A 21,106-nucleotide genomic window follows, 5' to 3' on the forward strand; every position below is an offset into this window, starting at 1 on the left:
AGCTATGCACTTCCACATCGAATAAATTATGGACCTATTGAGTATTTAGTAAAAGCTGTTTGCAACATCTATTGCATTGACCTCCATTTAGTTTTGCTTTCTTCATGAGATATTAACTAATTGACACAACAGATTAGTATATTGATGGAAGTATATTGATGGCCTGTTTCTGTAGATTAGTAGGATATGATTCTTAATCATTATGTTTCCTTTTTATACATGCTTTTCTAGTCCAAAGAGGAATGAGACAGTGCTGAACCTAGTTCTGGGCAAATGGAGTGTGTTTCGGTGGAGAACATCTCAGCAATAATGATCATATTAGGTTTAAAGTAGTTATGGAAGGGGACTAAGAAAAGACAAAGTACATCATCTGCTTGCACTTGTGGCCTAATGTAAAGAGGATAGAAAAATACCTTCAATTTCTCCTGATGCTCTGAATGCAAGATGTGGGTTGTACATATGAATTAGGAGCAGGAGTAGGCCATTCAGCCCCTCAAGCCTGCTCGGCCATTTGATAAGATCTTGGCTGATCTGCTTGAGGACTCTACTTTCCTGCCTACCCTCTATGTCCTTTGACTCCCTTGTCAATCAAGAATCTATCTAACTGCTCTTTGGGGAAGAGAATTCCACAGACTACCATTCCTCTGAGAGAAAACAATTCTCCTCATCTCAGTCTCAAATGGGTGACCCCTTATTTTTGAACTGTGTCCCCTAGTTCTGGTTTCTTTCACAAGGGGAAGCATCCTCTCAGCTTCCACCCTGTCAGGTCCACTCAGGGATCTTGTATGTTTCACTGAGATCGCCTCTCATCCGTCTAAATTTCAAAGGCCCAACTTTTCCTCATAAAATAACCTCTTCAAACCAGGACTCAGTTGAAGGCACCTGTAGATGTGGTGTACTTGGATTTCTAAAAGGCATTGATAAGGTGCTGCATTAAAAATGAGTAGGGGGTATCATATTAGCATGGACAGAGGATTGGCTAGCTAACAGGAAGCAGAGAGTTGGGATAAATGGGTCATTTTTGGCTTGGCTAGCTGTAACTAGTGAAGAGCCAGAGGGATCAGTGCTGGGTTTTCTTCCTCCTGTGTGCTCGGTACAGTAGTACTGCTGTGTAATGGTGTAAGTACAAGATCAATGACACCTAATATATTAGAGATGATTTACTCAATGTTGAAATAATCTCCGTATTGTTGTAAATGGTAATATCAGCAGAGCCTACACAGATATAGATGCCTACACAGAGTCCCATTGCGATTTTCCTCAGAACATTGGAAATGAGGAATCTTTTCTTCATTTGTACTTAACACTTCTGATTAATATGGAAACAGACCATATGGTCAGCAGTTGCAATCACAGTATTTATCATTATGAATCAATCTTGAACTGGCATAAAGTTCAGTGTGTTGATTGAATCCTCATGTAGCTTTTATAACCTCTTAATTTTAGGAGTACAACTGCTGCTGGCAAAAACAGTGCACTGAATTCAGTGGCGGTGGGTTTATTTCAAATTAAATGCAACTTCTAATGCACATTACACTAACTAAAATTGATTTTTCTACTGCTAAGTCAATGTACAAATAAATGTAAAATAGTAAATTATCTTCAAAACAAATGGAAAATTGTATTCAATGCTGCAGGAAACAGGAGGAACGAGTACAGCAAGTGCGAAAGAAACTGGAGGAAGCTCTAATGGCAGATGAGTTGGCACGAGGGAAAGAAGCCACGGAACAAAGATATGTAGACCAAGAGCAATGTGATGCACAAGGGTAAGACTTCCATATCAGCTTGAATAATGCAATTAAGTGGCATGGGGATGGACCATCTGACAGTTATTGTAGGACTAACACCTGTGTGGAAAGCAGTTGATTTGGACATCTTGGCTATATTGGCCAGATCTGTCCGAATTGATCTGCAAGCACGTTCAGTACCTTTTTAAAGAGAAAGTTTCATCATTACTTATAAGAAACAGATATATACAGCAGGATTTTTCATTCGGCATGCGGGCGGGCCTGACACGCCGACACGTAAAATGATGCACGATGACGCTGGGCGTGCGTCCCCGATGTCCTCGCGCAGCCCCACGATATTTTGTTCGGCGGGCACGCGCCAGAGTCGGCTGCATGCCCGCTGATATGTAAACAGCCTATTAAGGAGAGTCATTGATGTAATTGTTAAGGTTGTCAGACAGGCGAAAAGGCCAAGTGGCCTTCGCGTTTTTTAGGAAACCTCATCCACGAGCAGGATGAGGTTTCCTAAAGCTTTTATTAGGTAAATAATTTTTCCGCAAAATCAAAACGTGTCCCGTCTCATGTGACACAGTCACATGAGGGGACATATTTGATTGAATTTTACATTCATTTATTTAATAATTACAATAGCCCTTCAATCTCCCTGAGGGACTGTCCCTTCTTCCCCCGCCCGCACAGGTAGCGCTGAGCGCTACGGCTTGCGACTTATGCTGGGCGGGCCTTAATTGGCCCGCCCACGTAAAATGGCAGCGCAGAGCTGATCGCAGACAGCGATTGGCTCCGTGACCACCCGCCAAGCCCGCCCACCGCCTGAAAAGTTCAGGCCAGAGTGTTTTCATTAACATTTTTTGTTTACCTTGCCTGTTGTCGTTGATTTTAAAAAATAAATATGCGATTGGGAGCTTAAAGGGATATCTTTTTGAGAAATATTGTGTTTAATCTATCTTTGCAAGCTAAGTTCATGTGCATTTTGTCCTTTGCATGGATTTTTTACACAAATTTTAAAATGACGGGTAGGAAAGGATAACTTAAGGTAAGATTGATTAAAACTGAAGGGGAGAAACCGGGTTGCTAGGAGAAGCTGACAGCTGTGATTTTCTCCCCTAGCTATTTCACCTTCAAAAGTTGGTGCCTTCAAAGGCATATTCAAACTTCAGCCTTGAGAATAAATGCGGCATGTCACTTAAAGTCGTTTTCCTACAGTGGTGTTATCAGCATTCAAATAAGATTCAACCCTATAATACAGAGGGAAAATAATTATAAAGATTGTTACTTTAATTTTTTCTGTGACGCTCAGATTTTTCAAAATGCAGCAGTACAGTTGTTTAAATTTGTACCTTGGCTTCAAGATTAATCATCGGCCTGTCATGATAATGAACTGGTTTGTAACTATAAAGGTCATAAACTTTTTTTGCATTATATTTTAAAAAGCACTGAAATTTTTGTTATTCACACTCACTTAAAAATATATGTATGCCGCTTTGAGTATCTTCCCCATTGGATTATTAAATCAGTGGGATCTGTGTCTTTTACACTAAGACCTATTTTTAGATTCAATACTAATGTTAACACAAAATGAAAGATTTTTGTATGTTCATTCTACAGAGGAAAACCAAGTGAAGATCTACAACATTTAAACACAATGCATATAAATTTAATTTTAAAATATGTAGAAAACAACCTATTAGGTTGAAATATTACTGTGGTGGTCTAATGTAAATGGAAATTAAATAAATGTAAAGTAATTTTGTTACAGAGAGAGGTTAAACTTTCTTCCTTCCTCTTTTTTTTCTCTCTCTCTCTCCTGGTCTTTCTCTACCCCCTTTCCCTGTAACTCTCCACTCCCCCTTTTCTCTGTCTCGCAATCCCCTTATTCTCTTGCCCCTTTCCCACTTTTCCCTCTCCCTTTCCCCCTTTTCTCTCGCCCTTTCCCCTTTTCTCTTGCCCTTTCCCCCTTTTCTCTCGCCCTTTCCCCCTTTTCTCTCGCCCTTTCCCCCTTTTCTCTCGCCCTTTCCCCCTTTTCTCTCGCCCTTTCCCCCTTTTCTCTCGCCCCTTCCCCCATCTCTCTCGCCCCTTCCCCCTTCTCTCTCGCCCCTTCCCCCATCTCTCTCGCCCCTTCCCCCTTCTCTCTCGCCCCTTCCCCCTTCTCTCTCGCCCCTTCCCCCTTCTCTCTCGCCCCTTCCCCCATCTCTCTCGCCCCTTCCCCCTTCTCTCTCGCCCCTTCCCCCTTCTCTCTCACCCCCTTTCCCTTTTTCTGACCACCCCCTTTCCCCTTGCCGCCCCCTTGCCTTTTAACATTTTATTTATGTGATTGGTTGCTTAAAAATTGCCATAGGGTTTGCCTTGGTTTTCCTCTGCGCTATTAAAATATAAAAACAGGAAATATGTTTTCCAGGCCTTGCTGAATTTCCAAAGTGTAACAGTGCAATTATGTTGTCTAACCTTGGGTTAAAGAGAGGAAAATTCATCAGGAGTTTTGGTTTGATCAATATTCAGTGACACCTTTAACTTCTTTAAAATTCTTACATGGGGTGTGGGCACCGCTTGTCAGGCCAGCATTTATTGCCCATCCCTAACTGACCTTGAATAGGTGGTGATGAGCCACCTTCTTGAACCACTGCAGTCCATGTGGTGTAGGAACACCCACGGTGCCTTTTGGGAGGGAGTTGCAGGAATTTGGCCCAGTAACAGTGAAGGAACAGCGCTGGGTCAAAATACTGGAACTCCCTCCCTAACAGCACTGTGGGTGTACCTACACCACATGGATTGCCGTGGTTCAAGAAGGCAGCTCACCACCACCTTCTCGAGGGCAATTAGGGATGAGCAAATAATTCTGGCCTAGCCAGCAAAACCCATATCCCATGAATGAATAAAAAATATATATACATCCAAGTCATGATGGTGTGTGGCTTGGGGGTGAACTTACAGGTGGTGGTATTTCATGAATCTGTGGCCCTTGTCCTTCTAGGTAGTAGAGGTTGCAGGTTTGGAAGATGCTCTCAAAGAAGTGTTCCTGAGTTCCTGCAGTCCATCTTGCAGATCGTACACGCTGCTGCCACTGTGTGTCAGTGGTGTATGGGGTGTCAATCAAGCAGCTGCTTTGTCTTGGATGGTGTCAAGCTTTTTGAGTGTTGTTGGAGCTGCACTCCTTCAGGCTAGTGGAGAGTATTCCATCACACTCCTGACTTGTGCCTTGTAGATGGTGGACAGGCTTTGGGGAGTCAGGATGTGAGTTAGTATCTGCAAAATTCCCAACCTCTTACCTGCTCTTGTAGCCACACTATTTATATGGCTAGCCCAGTTCAGTTTCTAGTCAATGACAACCCCCCAGGATGTTGGGGAGATTTAGTGATTGGTAATGCTAACAAATGTCAAGAGGGCATGGTTGATTCTCTTTTATAGGAGATGGTCGTTACCTGGCACTTTTGTGGTGCAGCTGTTACTTCCATTTACCAGCCCAAGCCTGAATGTTCTCCAGGTCTTGCTGTATATGAGCATGGACTGCTTCAGTTTCTGAGGTGTTGTGAATCATGCTGAACATTGTGCAATCATCAACGAACATCTGTACTTCTGACCTTATGATAGAGGGAAGGTCACTGATGAAGCAGCTGAAGATGGTTGGGCCTAGGTCACTACCCTGTGGAACTCCTGCAGTGATGTCCTGAGACTGAGATGATTGATTTCCAACAATCCCAACCATCTTCCTTTATGCTAGATATGACTCCAACCAGTGGAGAGTTTTCCCCCAATTCCCATTGATTTAAGTTTTGCTAGGGCTCCTTAATGCCACACTTTGTGAAATGCTGCCTTGATTTCTAGGGCAGTCACTCTCACCTCAGCTCGGCTCTTTTGTCTATTTTTTAACCAAGGCACACAACATGATGGAGGGTATCCTCAATGTGAAAACGGGACTTGGCCTCCACAAGGACTGTGCGGTGGTAACTGTCTTGGACAGATGCATCTGTGACAGGTAGATTGGTGAGGATCAGGTCAAGTAGGTTTTTCCCTCTTGTTGGTTCCCTCTCCACCTGCCACAGGCCCAGTCTAGCAGCTATGTCCTTTAGGACTTGGCCAGCAGTGGTGCTACCAAGCCACTCTTGGTGATGGGCATTGAAGTCCCCCACCCAGAGTACATTCTGCACCCTTGCCACCCTCAATACTTCCTCCAAGTGGTGGACAAAGTGGAAGAGCACTGATTCGTCAGCTGAGGGGGTTGGTAGGTGGTAATCAGCATGAGGTTTCCTTGCCCATGTTTGACCTGATTCCCTGTGACTTCATGGAGCCCAGATTCGACGCTGAGAACTCCCAGGTCAACTCCCTCCCTACTGTATACCATTATGCCGCTACCTCAATGGGACAGGACATATCCAGGGATGGTGATAGTGGTCTCTGGGAGATTGTCTGTAAGGTATGATTCTGAGAGTATGACTACATCAGGCTGTTGGTGGGAATAAGTCCCCAGGTGCTGGTAAAGAGGAACCTGCAGCGCCGACAGGGTTGGGTTTGTTGTTGTTTCCGGTGCCTAGGTTGATGCCAGGTGATCCTTCTAGTTTCCTTCCTTTTTATAGGCTTTGTAATGGTTTTGATACAACTGAGTGGCTTGCTAGGTGATTTCAGAGGGCATTGCTGTGGGTCTGGAGTCACATGTAGGCCAGACTAGGTAAGGATGACAGATAGTGTGCCAGATGGGGTTTTATGACAATCGTTTCATGGTCACTATTGATGGTCACTGAAACTAGCTTTTTAATTCCAGATTTATTAACTGAATTTAAATTCTGTGGTGGGATTCGAACTCATCTTCCCAGAGTATTATCTCGGGCCCCTGGATTACTGATCTGGTGATAATACCATTACACCACCACCTCCCCCAATTGTGCACTTGGTGACAGGGCTAGGCATTGATGTGATGGCCCCTATAGTTGGATAACATATTGAAACTCAAGGGTCTAGTAGAAAGAATGACTGGGGACTTTTGAGATGACTATACCACATAATGAACCATTAGAAAAGTGAATAAGACTGAAAATCAAGGCAAATTTAATATTAACTTATTAGATGCTGTGGTAAATCAAGAGACAGGATTATTGTACACAATGTAGTTTGAGGTATGTTTGTACCTGACACCCATGCCTGATTTTGTTGTGGGGACAATGTGCATTAAAAATAGTAAAAGCTATAATTTACTTGAAGGTTGTGAGATCCGTAAACTAGTTTTATTTTGTTGGTAGCTGACCCTCTAAAGGTAAATTACAGAAACAGTATACCCCCATATTCACAGCCCAGTCTTCATTTATATGTGTAACAATATACATATTTAAGTGGTGTGAGACCACCACTTAGGGTTTAACAGTTGTGGAATAAATGTAGAGCGTATTCTTAAAATCAGAGATCAGATTTAGTAAGTACTTGGATGTTCTCTGATTTCTAACTACTTTTCTGTAATAAAGTCATGTCCCTCTTTTTAAGATCTATGTACAATTGGCTCTTGTCTATAGTTCAGTTTCCTTTTGCATTCATTTGCATAGTCATGTGCCTAAGGATAAGAAAGGACTTGCATTTGTATGGCACCTTTAATGACATCAGGACATAACAATGGGCTTTACAGCCAATTGATGTGCTTTTTGAAGTGTAGTGTAAGAAATGTGGCAGCCAATCAGCACCCAGCAAGGTCCCATGAACATCAATTTGATAATGACTAAATGTTGTATCTTGAGCAGTGTTGGTTGAATGCTAAATGTTGTCCTGAAAACCAGGAGTCTCCCCTGCTCTTCTTTGAAATGGTGCCATGATGTTTTGTGTCCACATGAAAGGGCAAATAGAGTCCCAGTTTTCCATCCAAGCAATGGCATCTCCAACAGCTTGGCATTCTCTCAGTGCTACACAAAAGTGTCTATCTAGATCAGAGGCTGACCACCTTTTTTTTTAACCTGAAAAGCCTTTAAAATATTGCCTAAAATAAAAACTATTGGGAGTCGCAAGACAAAACTCGATATTTCTAAATGGATTGCCAGGTAGCTCTGGTAGAATGCATAGTTTGCAAATATTTTATAAATAATTTTTTTTAAAAAGCTTCCAATTGCACATTCAGAATAATTTTTCAGTTTATTAGAAACAACCATAATATTAGTTCCACAAACAGGCATTATCTATAACCATGATGTAACTGTACACTTGAACAGGTTTATTTGGAATACAGTGATAATTTTGTTAAAGCAATCATTTGAAACAGTAAAGTGCAGCATAATGGTTAGCCTTTTGGACCCACAATTAAAACATGGCTTTTAACTTCCTTGACTCAATTTTTTTAGGCTTTTTTCATGTTAATATAATACAACTAGAAACGGTTGGGAGTCACAAATGAGATATTAAACAGCCGCTTGTGGCTCCGGAGCTGCAGGTTGCAGACCCCTGGCCTAAATTATATACTCGAGTCTCTAGAACAGGACTTGAACCCACAACCTTATGGCTGAGGCGGGAAGGCTCCACTGAGCCAGAACCGACAGATGAAGACTTTGAATGGTCCCTGCCATGTAAAAAGTCCTCATAGAGATGTATTCTCTGATTACTGATGAACAGCCTTAAAAGTTCTGCTGTCAGCTTGATTTTCCCACCTTATCTTATTTTCACACATTCACAAATGCCATAAAGTTACTGTAATTACTTCTAGGTGGCCTTGAAGCTTTTACTTATGGTATACTTGCTTTCACTTTCCAGGTGCTATTATTATGTTGTAAATTAGAAAGATGGATTCCTTTAATAGAAATGAATATACTCTCACTTTGAAAATTTTATCCAGTTCTAATTACTTTCATTTCTCTTCTCAATCTCTTCTCAACTCCACTCACCCCCACCCCCTAAACAATCACATGACAACCAGAGGGTGAATGCTAATACATAGCTAGAGTTGTGGAGCTTAGTGGATGATCGGACTGGCTCTGCCAGAATCAGCTGTCAGAGGATAAGTGAGCATGGCAAGGGTTGACATTACCTCCAGCTAAGATCGATAACATGCTATGTGGGAAATCACAGGCAAGAACCAAGGGTTTGCCACTGTCTGGTGCAAAACATCACTCTGCTATTGTTTTATATTATAATTTATATTAGGTTGTGAGTTTTATTTTAAAAATATGTTGGCCATCCTTATGGTCCTATTCATAAACCCTGCATATGTCAATATTGAAAATGGTCAAGGGTCTTTGTGCCTTTGCAAACATATAATTATAAATTTACATGTTTACTAGCAGACCTCTCTGATCCTCACGTTGTAATATGCTGGAATAATTGCTGCAACATTAATTTGAATTCACCGGTATAGAGACAAAAACATTGAAGTGCAAGTTTCTACTTTCCTCTTGCCAGCAGTAGTTTTATAACCAATCCCAATCGTGACTGCATTTCTAATTTTAAAAATATCATGTCATTTGGTATAAATTTACTTTCTTGATTGTCTATTTTACTTTTGTTTCTCCTCAATCTTTTCTGTGTTTTACATTTCCTTTTGCTTTTTTTTGTTTCCGAAAGAACTCTATTCTGACAGATAACCTCAAGCAGTTTTCTCAAATCTTTTAACATTTTTCCCTTATTTGCTCATTAATTTGTTTTTCCCACTTTTTTATTCATTCATGGGATGTGGGCTTCGCTGGCTGGGCCAGCATTTATTGCCCATCCCTAATTGCCCTTGAGAAGGTGGTGGCGAGTCGCCTTCTTGAACTGCTGCAGTCCATGAGGTGTAGGTACACCCACGGTGCTGTTAGGAAGGGATTTCCAGAATTATGACCCAGCGACAGTGAAGGAACGGCGATATATTTCCAAGTCAGGTGGCGGCATTCCCATCTATCTGCTGCCCTTGTCCTTCAAGATGGTATTCACAGAATCTCACAGTGCAGAAGAGGCCCTTCGGCCAATTGAGTCGGCACCAACATGTGAGAAACACCTGACCTACCTACCTAATCCCATTTAGCAGCACTTGGCCCATAGCCTTGAATGTTATGACGTGCCAAGTGCTCATTTTTAAAGGATATGAGGCAACCTGCCTCCACCACCCTCCCAGGCAGCGCATTCCAGACCGTCACCACCCTCTGGGTAAAAAAAGTTTTTCCTCACATCCCCCCCTAAACCTCCTACCCCTCACCTTGAACTTATGTCCCCTTGTGACTGACCCTTCAACTAAGAGGAACAGCTGCTCCCTATCCACCCAGTCCATGCCCCGCATAATCTTGTACACCTTGAACAGGTCGCCCCTCTGCTCCAACGAAAACAACCCAAGTCTATCAACCTTTCTTCATAACTTAAATGTTTCATCCCAGGTAACATCCTGGTGAATCTCCTCTGCACCCCCTCCAGTGCAATCATATCCTTCCTATAATGTGGTGACCAGAAGTGCACACAGTTGTGGCATCACCAAGGTTCTATACAACTCCAACATGACCTCCCTACTTTTGTAATCTATGCCTCGATTGATAAAGGCAAGTGTCCCATATGCCTTTTTGACCACCCCACTAACATGCCCCTCCACCTTCAGAGATGCTTGGACGCACAAGCCAAGGTCCCTTTGTTCCTCAGAACTTCCTAGTGTCATGCCGTTCATTGAATACTTCCTTGTCAAACTACTCCTTCCAAAGTGTATCACCTCACACTAGTCAGGGTTAAATTACATCTGCCACTTATCTGCCCATTTGACCACCCCGTCTATATCTTCCTGTAGCCCAAGACACTCAACCACACTGCTGCTACTGTGCGTCGGTGGTGGAAAGAGAGAATGTTTGTGGATGTGGTGCCAATCAAGTGGGCTGCTTTGTCCTGGACAATGTCTCGCCTCCTCAGTGTTGTGGAAGCTGCATTCATCCAAGCAAGTGGGGAGTATTCCATCACACTCCTGACTTGTGCCTTGTAGGTGGTGGACAGGCTTTGGGGAGTCAGGAGGTGGGTTACTCGTCGCACGTTTCCTAGTCTCTGACCTGCTCTTGTAGCCACAGTATTTATATCGCTGGTCCAGTTCAGTTTCTGGTCACTGGTAACCCCCAGTATGTTGATAGTGGGGGATTCAATTATGGTAATGCCATTGAACATCAAGGGGCGATGGTTGGATTCTCTCTTGTTGGAGATAGTCATTGCCTGGCACTTGTGTGGTGTGAATGTTACTTGCCACTTGTCAGCCCAATGCCTGGATATTGTCCAGGTCTTGCTGCATTTGGTAATGGATTACATTAATATCTTTTGGAGTCGCAAATGGTGATGAACACTCCGCCTACATCGATCTGCTTTTCTTAGTTTATATTTCTTCCAGTGTACGTAATTTGTCTTTTTTCTCCTAATCATTTTCTCTCTTTAGCTTTTCCCCTCTGCCTACCTTAATCATGCTTATGATGCTCCGAGCCCACCATGTTTGTTCATCTTGACGAACTGCTGCTAAACACTTGCCTAAGATGTAAACAGAGAATTAGTGGTGTCTCATCACCTCAGAGCACCCCAAAGTGTGTCATAGCCAATTAATAATTCTTAAAGTGAACATACAAATTAGGAGCAGGAGTAGGCCATTTGGTCCCTTGAGCCTGCTCCGCCATTCAATAAGATCATGGCTGATCTGATTGTGGCCTCAACTTCACATTCTGCCTACCCCGATAACTTTTGACTCCCTTGTTAGTCAAAAATCTGTCTACCTCTACCTTAAAAATATTCATTGACTCCCTTCACTGCTCTCTGGGGAAGAGAGTTCCAAAGATTCATGACCCTCTGAGAGAAGAAATTTCTTCTCATCTGTCTATAATTGGAGACCCCTTATTTTTAAACTGTGTCCCCTAGTTTTAGTCTCTCCCACAAGGGGGAAACATCATTTCAGCATCCACCTTGTCAAGTCCCCTCAGGATCTTGTATGTTTCAATAATATCACCTCTCAATCTTCTTAACGCAAATGGATACAGAGCCAGCCTGCCAACCTTTCCTTGTAACATAACCCCCTCTCCCCCCACCCTGCCCCATCCCAGGCATTAGTCAAGTGAACCTTCTCTGAAATGCTTCTAATGCATTTATATCCTTCCTTAATAAGGAGACCAAAACAAATTGCACTATTCTGTATGTGATCTCATCAACTCCCTGCACAACTTTAGCAAAACATTCTTATTTTTATATTTCATTCCCCTTGCAATAAATGACAATATTCCACTTGCCTTCCGAAAGACTTGCTGTACCTGCATACTAATTTTTCCTGATTCATGTATCATGACACCCAGATCCCTCTGTACCTCAGAGTTCTGCAATCTCTCTCCATTTAAATAATATGCTGCTTTTCTATTCTTCCTTCCAAGTGGACAAGTTCATATTTTCTGACATTATAATCCATATGCCAAATTTTTACCCACTCAGTTAACCTATGTCCCTTTGCAGATTCCTTATGTCCTCTTCATAACTTACTTTCATACCTATATTTGTGTCATCAGCAAATTTAGCAACCATACATTGTTGCTTCATCCAAGTCATTGATATAAATTGTAAATAGTAGAGGCCCCAGCACTGATCCCAGCTACTCATCACATCTTGCCAACCTGAAAATGGCCCACTTATGTGTACGCTCCGTTTCCTGTTAGCTAACCTATCCTCTATCCATGGTAATATGTTACTCCCTATATCATGAGCTCTTTGTGTAGTAACCTTTGATTTGGTACCTTGCCAAATGCCTTCTGTAAATCTATGTACAACACATCCACAGGTTTCCCTTTATCTCACATTGCTTGTTACTTCTTCAAAGAACTCCAATAAAGTAGCCAATCATGATTTCCCTTTCACACAACCATATTGACTCTGCTAAATTGGATTGAGATTTTCCAAGTGCCCCGTTAGAATCTCCTTAATAATAGATTCCAGCAATTTCCCTACGACAGATGTTAAGCTAACTGGTCTGTAGTTTCCTGCTTTCTGTCTCCCTCCTTTCTTGAATAGCCACATTTACTATTTTCCAATCTGAGACCTTTCCAGAATCTAGGGAATTTTGGAAAATTAAAACCAATGCATCTACTGTCTCAGCATTCACATCTTTTAAGACCCTAGGATGAAGTCCATCAGGATCTGGGGACTTGTCAGCTTTTAGTTCTAATAATTTTCTCAGTACCCTTTCCCTGGTGATTGTAATTGTTTTAAGTTCTTCCCTCCCTTTCACCTGATTCATAGTTATTTCTGGGATTTAATCTTATCCTCTACAGTGAATACAGACACAAAATATCAGTTCAATTCATCCGCCATTTCCTTATTTTCCATTATTAATTCCCCATCCTCGCTCTAGAGGACCAAAGCTCACTTTAGTTACTCATTTCCTTTTTAAATTCCTGTAGAAACTCATACTATCTGCTTTTATATTTCTAGCTAGCTTTCTCTCTTACTCGAATTTCTCCCTTCTTATTAATCTTTTAGTCATTCTTTGCTGTTCTTTACATTCTGACCAATTTTCTGACCTGCCAGTCATCTTTGCCGAATTATATGCTTTTTCTTTCAATTTGATACTACCTTTAACTTATTTAGTTAGGCACGGATGGTGTGTCCTTCCATTAGAAAAGATACATTCCAGTGAGAAAGAAAGACTGAGTATTCTGAAATATCTCCTTAAATGTCTGTCACTGCATCTCTACTGACCTATCCCTTAACCTAACTTCCCAGTTCATTTTATCTAGCTCTGCCTTCATGGCCTCGTAATTGCCCTTATTGAAGTTTAAAACACTAATCTTAGATCTACTCTTCTCTACCTCAAACTGAATGTCCAATTTAATCATATTAGTGCTACATAGGGCTGCCTTCACTATGAGGTACTTAATTAATCCTGTCTCGCTGTACATTACCAGATGAGTGCAGCTCCAACAACACTCGAAGCTTGGCACCATCCAGGACAAAGCAGCCCGCTTGATTGGCACTAGCAAAAGTACCTTCAAACCCACACCATTACATCTGGAAGGACAAGGGCAGCAGACACATGGGAACACCACCACCTGCAAGTTCCCCTCCAAGCTACTCACCATCCTGACTTGGAAGTATATCACTATTCCTTCACTGTCGCTGGGTCAAAATCCTGAAACTCCCTCCTTAACAGCACTGTGGGTGTATCTACACCACATGGACTGCAACAGTTCAAGAAGGCAGCTCACCATCACCACCTAAAGGGCAATTAGGGATGGGCAATAAATGCTGGCCTAGCCAGTGAAGCCCACATCCTTTGAGTGAATTTTTAAAAAAATTACCAGATGGAGTATAGAGCTGGTTGGTGCTAAAACGTGCTGCTCTAAGAAACTGTCCTGAAAATACTCCCTGAACTCATCATCCAGCCTACCTTTGCCAATCTGACTTTTATAACCTATATGTAGATTAAGATGATCCATGATTATCACTGTACCTTTCTCATAAGCCCTATTATTTCTTCATGTATACTCCTTCCTACAGTATTATAGGGCAGAATTTTGCCGTCGGTGAGCAGGGGTCGGGGCCCGCTCGCCGACGCGTAAAATGACGCAAGATGGTGTCAGGGGGAACCCCCGACGTCACCCCGCCACATTTAAATTTTCAGGAAGGCGGGGGCACAGCAAAATCAACTGCAGGCCCGCCGACCTGCCAATGACCAATTGAGGCCGTTGACTGATCATTTAAACAATTAAAGGACCTGCCTATCCAACCTTAAGGTTGGTGGGCAGGCCAGGAGCCCCGGCGGGTAATAGAAAAAACATGAAACGTCATCCACCGGCGGGATGAGGTTTCATGCAGGGATTTAAACAGTTTAATAAAGTTTTACTGTAATTTATGAACATGTCCCATCTCATGTGACATTGTCACATGTGGGGACATGTTAAGGATTTTTTTTTCTGTTTTTAATCTTTTTGAAAGTGTCAGCGATCTCCCTGAGGCAGCACTTAGCCTCAGGGAGATGTGCGCTCTTTCGTGCGCATGCGCGAAAGAACGCGCACTCGCTTTTGGGGAATCCCCCCCCGCCCGCATAAGGAGCGCATAGCACTTCCCACCGGCCTTATTTGGCCCGCCCACGTAAAATGGCGGTTGAGCCTGCTTCTCTGGCGGGGATCGGCTCCCCACCCACCGGAGATTGGGTCGGGCCCATCCAACAGACAGCCAGAAAATTCTGCCTATGGTTAGTGTTAGGATTCCTATAGCAATCCCCACAAGTGACTTCTTAACCTTTACTATTTCTCATCTCTACCCAAACTGATTCTACACCTTGATCTCTCAAACTGAGGTCATTTCTCTCTGTCGTACCAATTAACAGAGCTATCCCTGCACCTTTTCTCAGCTTCCTGTCCTTCCTAAATGTCCTTGAATGTTCAGGTCCCAGTCTTTGTCATCCAGCAGCCATGTCACTGTAATAGCTATCAGATGATACTGATTTATATATAAAATCAGTGAAACCTTCATTATATATTGTACTCGCTATGACTGTTTACCTTACTTTTATCATGGCTTTTATTGCTGGTACCCGATGTACTTCTGTTTTGTATTCTCGGTTATTTTTTGTTTTCTGTCTAATTTTTTTTTAAATGTTTATTGTTTCATTCTGTTTTGCTCTTTCAATTCCTGGAACATCCAGATACCCTATATATGTGTGGGTGTCATGTACTTCCCATCACTTATTGCATGCTGTCTAAAAATCTGTCTCATTCTTGTGTTTGACTCTGTCACTTTTCTTTTAGGAAATTTCACATTGTGCATACTTCCCTTATTTTTCTTGGTTCTATCCAGAAATGAATTATTATAGCAGCACAGTTTCAAATCTGCACACCATTATTAGCTCCACAATGCTTCTCTTTAATGCTTCATTCTATCTGTAGAAGGTTTAGTCTAAATATGGATTATTTCATAAAATGTAATAATTGGTAATTTGGTTCAGTGGAAATGGAAGAACTATAACATTTTTCTTCATGTGGTGGCTAAAATGGCTACTGTCCTGGAACATTTATGGACAAAATATGACATCAGAGGTCACATGACTATGGCAAGCCACAGTGCACAAAGGCATTTCTCCAAACGTGCCTCTTTTCATTTAAAAAAAAAGCATTACATGCACTATCATTTGCAGTTGCAAATTACCTGTACACATGGTCCAGAAAGAAAGTCATCGCGCATGCACAGAAAACTGTCCAGTCAAGTCTGTCCTGACACGCGCTGCACAATTAATCATCTTATGGTATGTGTGCGAGTTGTTAGCTGTTCATCTGGTGTCTGCTGGTTCCTGGGGTGACGTTGACTCTGAGGAATGGTGTTGCCATGGCGAGTGTTGCTGCTGTGGTAATTGTTGCTGCTGATCTGTTGTCTTTTTTTGGGGAATGATTTACCTCTGGGACTGAAGGTCGTTCAGTTCCTTGTTCAATTGGTGAAATCGACTCTTCCTCAGCAGCTGTCTGCTGTGAAGAAGCAGCTTCTCCGGTTGCACGTATATGTCTGTAATTGTGACAATACATCTGGTCATTAACTTACATTGTGTACGATTGAGGTGACAACTGCTCTACACAGGTATGAATTTCCCAAGCGGGCTGACTTTTGTTGAGTGCATTGAGTGCACTCTAACTGGCTCTCCAACTCTTAGCTCTGGCAACGATTTGGCAGCTTTATCAGTGAAATTTGACTTTCTGTTGTTTTACTTTGATTTTGTCACTCACTCCTGTTAGTACTTCTGACTTCTGTAGTTTGCTATTAGAAGAGTGGTTTGGGTGCAGAGTGTCATTAGTCACTGGACTGGACTACTTCCTATGCCTTCAGTAGACGCGTTTCTCCACTCCAAGATTGCCTTGTACACATCTGTGCTGGATCTACTCATTTTTTTTAATAATCCCATTGGCAATTTTCACTGCTGCCTCAGTCTTTCCATTTGTCTGGGAATAGTGTAGAGATGTGTGCAATGTTGAATTTTCCAATCATTCATGAAATGTCTGATTTCTTCACTTGTGAACTGAGGGCCATTGTTGCTCCTTACAATGTCAGGAATGCAATGACAACTGAAGTGTCCTTTCAGGCATTCTATGATCACATTAGTAGTTGTTGATGTCGGCTGGTCTAATTTCCATTGTCTGAATAGTAGTCGACTGTGACGAGATACTCTGTCCCTGGAAGGCATTTGTGAGAGTGAAGTGGTCTATTCCAAGCTTCATCCATGATCTGTCTGGGATGTTATGAGCAGCTGTTTAGCTTGCTTAGTTTGATGTTCATTACAAGCACTGCACTGGCTGATGTGGTCCTTAATCTCATTGCTCATGTTTGGCCACTAAAGCATTTCCCTTGCCTTCCAAAGAGTAGACTCAATTCCCTGATGGCTTGCATGAATGTGCTTCTCTTTTCTCATCTCTTTAGGAATAATGACTCTAGTTCCTTTATACAAGGTGCCATCTTGGGCATTCAGTGACGAAGTGATAGACCAATACATTCTTATGGCGATAGGTGTGCCCTTGATGGCTTCAGGCCATCTTTTCATCACTACTTCCTGTAACACTTGAAGAGTTGCATCTGGCTGCGTTGGTTAGCTTGATTGAGCAAGCTGCTTGCTTGTCAGATTCAATGTCTCTTCTGGGGGTTGATGACTCCCAGAACATGTTGTGCTGTTGCTTCTCATTTCACACTCTGGACTAGCAGCATCAACTTCTTTCAAAGGAAGTGCAGCCAGGTCTCAAAAGCATGTTGACGATATTAATTTGCTTCCCTTGCTTGTACTTCACCTCCCAATGATATCTCTGCAAATAAAAGAAATTTCTTTGCAGACGTTTTAGAGCAAATTGAAGCGGTTTGAGAAAGATGCTTTGAAGTGGATTGTGGTCAGACTCTACCATTGCTTTCTCTCTCCTAAACAGGTACTGATTAAAATGCTCACAAGCAAAGACAATAGCCAGGCACTCGTTCTCAATCTGGGTGGTGTAGTTCAGTTTGCGTTAACGCTCTTGAGGGAAATGCAATTGGTCCTCCTTGCTAGAAGAGGGTTGTTCTAAGTCCTGTTTTGCTGGCATCACACTGCAGGGTGACTTTGTCGTTGACACCATAGTACCTCAGCACTGGCATGTCATCATAAGCTTGATGCAAGTGAAAGTTGCTACATGTTCTGTGCCCCAATACCACTGAATGTTCTTTGTCGTGAGCTTGCATGGAGGTTCACACTCGTGATGACAAATTTGGCAAGAACTTGGTGAGGTATTTCACAAATCCAACAAGTTGTTGCACCGCCCTCACAATCTTTCAGTAAGTCCTCACTTAAAGTTGTGGTTGCATTCCTGAAATCACAACTTTTTAAATGAAACAACTTTAAGTGAAATATTGGTTCCCATAGGAATCAATGTTAAAACTGTAGGTAGGTTCTATAGGACCTTCCTGATATAAATAAAAACAAATGTTAAAATATTCCCTCTAATTTGAAATATTTTAAATTCCTACATTGGTAAATGAAACGACTTTTAAAAGAAAATAAGTCTAAATATAAAAGAAAAATGTAACTTTCTACTTACAGTACCACCTCGCCGTGGATCCTGCTTCCCAAACCTCCTGGTCGCTGCAGATACCCCCCCTCTCCCAACCCTCCTGAGTTGTGGCCTCTCCCCCTCCCCAATCCTCCAAGTTGTGGTACCTCCTCCTCCCTGACCTCCGAGTTGTGGTCTCTCCTGCTGCCCGACCCATTCTCTGGCTGAACCACTCACTCCTTGACTACAGCAGCAAAGCAGAAGCGTTTAAAATAACCATTGTTTGTAGCAGCCCCACCTTGGCACCTTTGGGACCCACATTTCCACAACTTTGGAGCTCCAGCTTTGGATTGGATCTGGATCTTTAAACCAGAACACGGGTTCAGGAGAGGGAAGCAACGAGAGGGTGAGTCTTGGAGCAGGAGTTTTGACCAGAGGGTGGGTCAGGGAGGTGGGGGGAGGGCACAACTCTGGGAGGAGGAGGGGAGAGGCTGCAACTCGAAGGTCAGGGATGGGGAAGAGGCCGCCCCAAAACGGCACCAACCAGGCCTAGCTGGAAAAGACATTAAAACAAATCTCACGGCGCTCAATGAGATTACAAGCTCCATTAACTTACCGATGTTAAAGCGAAACAACGTTAAACGGGGCAATGTTAAACATGGACTTACTGTATGTCGCTGCATCTCTGCTACAGCTCGCACCTTATCAGGGTCAGCATAACCTATGTACTTGACTTCAGTCATCTTATTTGCAGTTTTTTCTTGTTGAGCTTTAGGTTCATCTGGCGCGCTCTCTCTAGCAGTCTCACTAGATTCTGATAATGGTCTGTGATGGTTTCTCCCAACATACCTCCACATCCATAGACTAGCAGGTCATCCATGATTGCTTCCACTCCTGGAAGATCATTGACTATTTCATGCTGTCTGTGTTGATTCTCTTCCAGAGCAATAGAAAAGCCAAACGGTGTGCACAATCATCTGTAACTCCCAAATGCCATATAGAATGTAGTTAGAAAACTGCAGTGTTTATTCAACTTCACTTGTCAGTATCCATCCCTCACATCTGGTGTAGTAAAGACCTTTGCCTTGGCAAGTTGCGGCAAAATTTCTTCAATGGTTGGCATGGGGTAGTAAGATCTTTTGTTCATAAGCAATCCTATCTCTGATCAGGTCATCCTCAATTGCCCATACTCTCAAGATTCAGCTAGATGTCTCAGTGCAGTCACATACTGATCAATATTCTTCCCTTCTTCCTGAGCGCTGGTGTTGAACACACAGCGTTCATCAATAACATTAGCAGTGGGTTCAAAATGAGTCTTCAATGCCTCCAAAATTTCACAAGACTGTCTTTTCTGGTCCTTAGTAATGTTGAGGGTGCAATACAACTAGTAGCACTCTTTCCCAGTGCTGGTAACAGAGTGGCTACTCTTATTTGTTCAGGTTTCTTGTTTAACTCTGTAGCAATGTCATAATTCTGCCATTGAAACTGGAAGAATTTCCAATTCATTCTCAAATCTCCCCTTATCTCTATAGGAGTAGCTACTGGAATATTCAAAGCCAAACTGACTCCCCAGTAGTCATTGCCGTGTACAAAGCTGCAGACTGAAATTTTAATTATTCCCTGCCCTTTCGTTTCATCTGCTGGCTCTCTTACAACCAATGCAAATCCACTCAATTTCAGTTGCACACTCCTTACACCATGTTCCATGCAATGGCTAAAATGGCTACTGCCTTGCAATCTTTATGTACAAAAGATAACTTCAGAGATCACATGACTATGGCAAGCCGCAGTGCACTAAGGCATTTCTCCAAACAATAGAGATGTACCAGAGTGCTTGATAATGAAGTGCACAATCTACAGTTATACTCATGACTTTCTTCATGTAAGCTTTTAGCCCAGGCCATGCTTTTCATGCACTGTAGGACAGGATAAAACAAATGACTTGCTTTTATTCCCTGAGTGAATTTTGAAGGTACAACTTATAAGTAATGTAAAATGATATTCATGTTGCTCAGTTATAATATCAGTGATTTGCTTAGAGTTACCATTAATATCAAGTTTGGAAAAGATACATTGTTATATTTAAAAAAAATACTTGTCTAGTGCTGATTGTCACATGATGAGATTTCAACTTTATTTTTCTATTTTGGTTGCTGTATTGTTACAGCCAGAGGTAAATTGGTTACTTTGGCCACAGCACTAAGCAAAACTATATATTTTTTAATTAACCTAAACCTGAAGTATTACAATTAGAGTTAGAGGTGGTTATTGTATATGTCAGTGTTTATGATACCTTTATTAAAATCATGGGGCAGGATTTTGCCCTTGGCGGGGGTGCTCGGCGGGGGTGGTCAGGAAGCCGAACGCCGCCCGCGATTGGCTCTGCACTGCGATTTCACACGGGCGGGCCAATTAAGGCCCACCCTGTGTGCATCGCGAATGGCAGTGTATGAGTGGGGGGAGGAGGGAGAGTGGGCCTGGCGTGCAGTTCGCACATGTGTGAGAAACAGCTCTTCAGTCTCCCTGAGGCACGGAGCTGCCACAGGGAGATTGAAACACTGTGTAAAAAAAAAAAATGAAGAGAATAAAAATTTAATAAAACATGTCCTCTCATGTGACTCTGTCACATGAGCTGGGACATGTTTTTAATTAAAAAATAAAGTTTTTGTTTAATGTTTATTTGCTTTAGGAAACCTCATCCTGCTCGTAAATGAGTTTTCCTAAAAAATATAAAGGCCTTTTCGCCTGCCTGCCAACCATTAGGTTGGACGGGCAGCGTAAATTTGAATTTAGTTAGATTGTTAATGTCTTTAGTAGGCCTTTAATTATCGGTGGGCACGCAGCCGACTCTGGCGTGCGCCTGCTGAACGAAATATCACGAGACTGCACGATGACATCGGGACGTCATCTTACACTTGGGCATGTCGGGCACGTGCCCAT

The 21,106-nt window shown here is 42.4% G+C and overlaps 1 protein-coding gene across 1 annotated transcript in view; it reads left to right on the forward strand.

Annotated features, from left to right (window-relative positions):
- Positions 1-21,106, forward strand: part of mbd2 (methyl-CpG binding domain protein 2) — a 133,460-nt gene that overhangs the window by 104,785 nt on the left and 7,569 nt on the right. Inside the window, exon 6 of the mRNA XM_078552398.1 lies at positions 1,638-1,766. Within this exon, the coding sequence (XP_078408524.1) occupies positions 1,638-1,766 (129 nt within the window). The remainder of the gene's footprint in view (positions 1-1,637; positions 1,767-21,106) is intronic.

This window comes from Cetorhinus maximus, chromosome 1, assembly GCF_964194155.1.
Source record: "Cetorhinus maximus chromosome 1, sCetMax3.hap1.1, whole genome shotgun sequence".
NCBI classification, from domain to species: domain Eukaryota; kingdom Metazoa; phylum Chordata; class Chondrichthyes; order Lamniformes; family Cetorhinidae; genus Cetorhinus; species Cetorhinus maximus.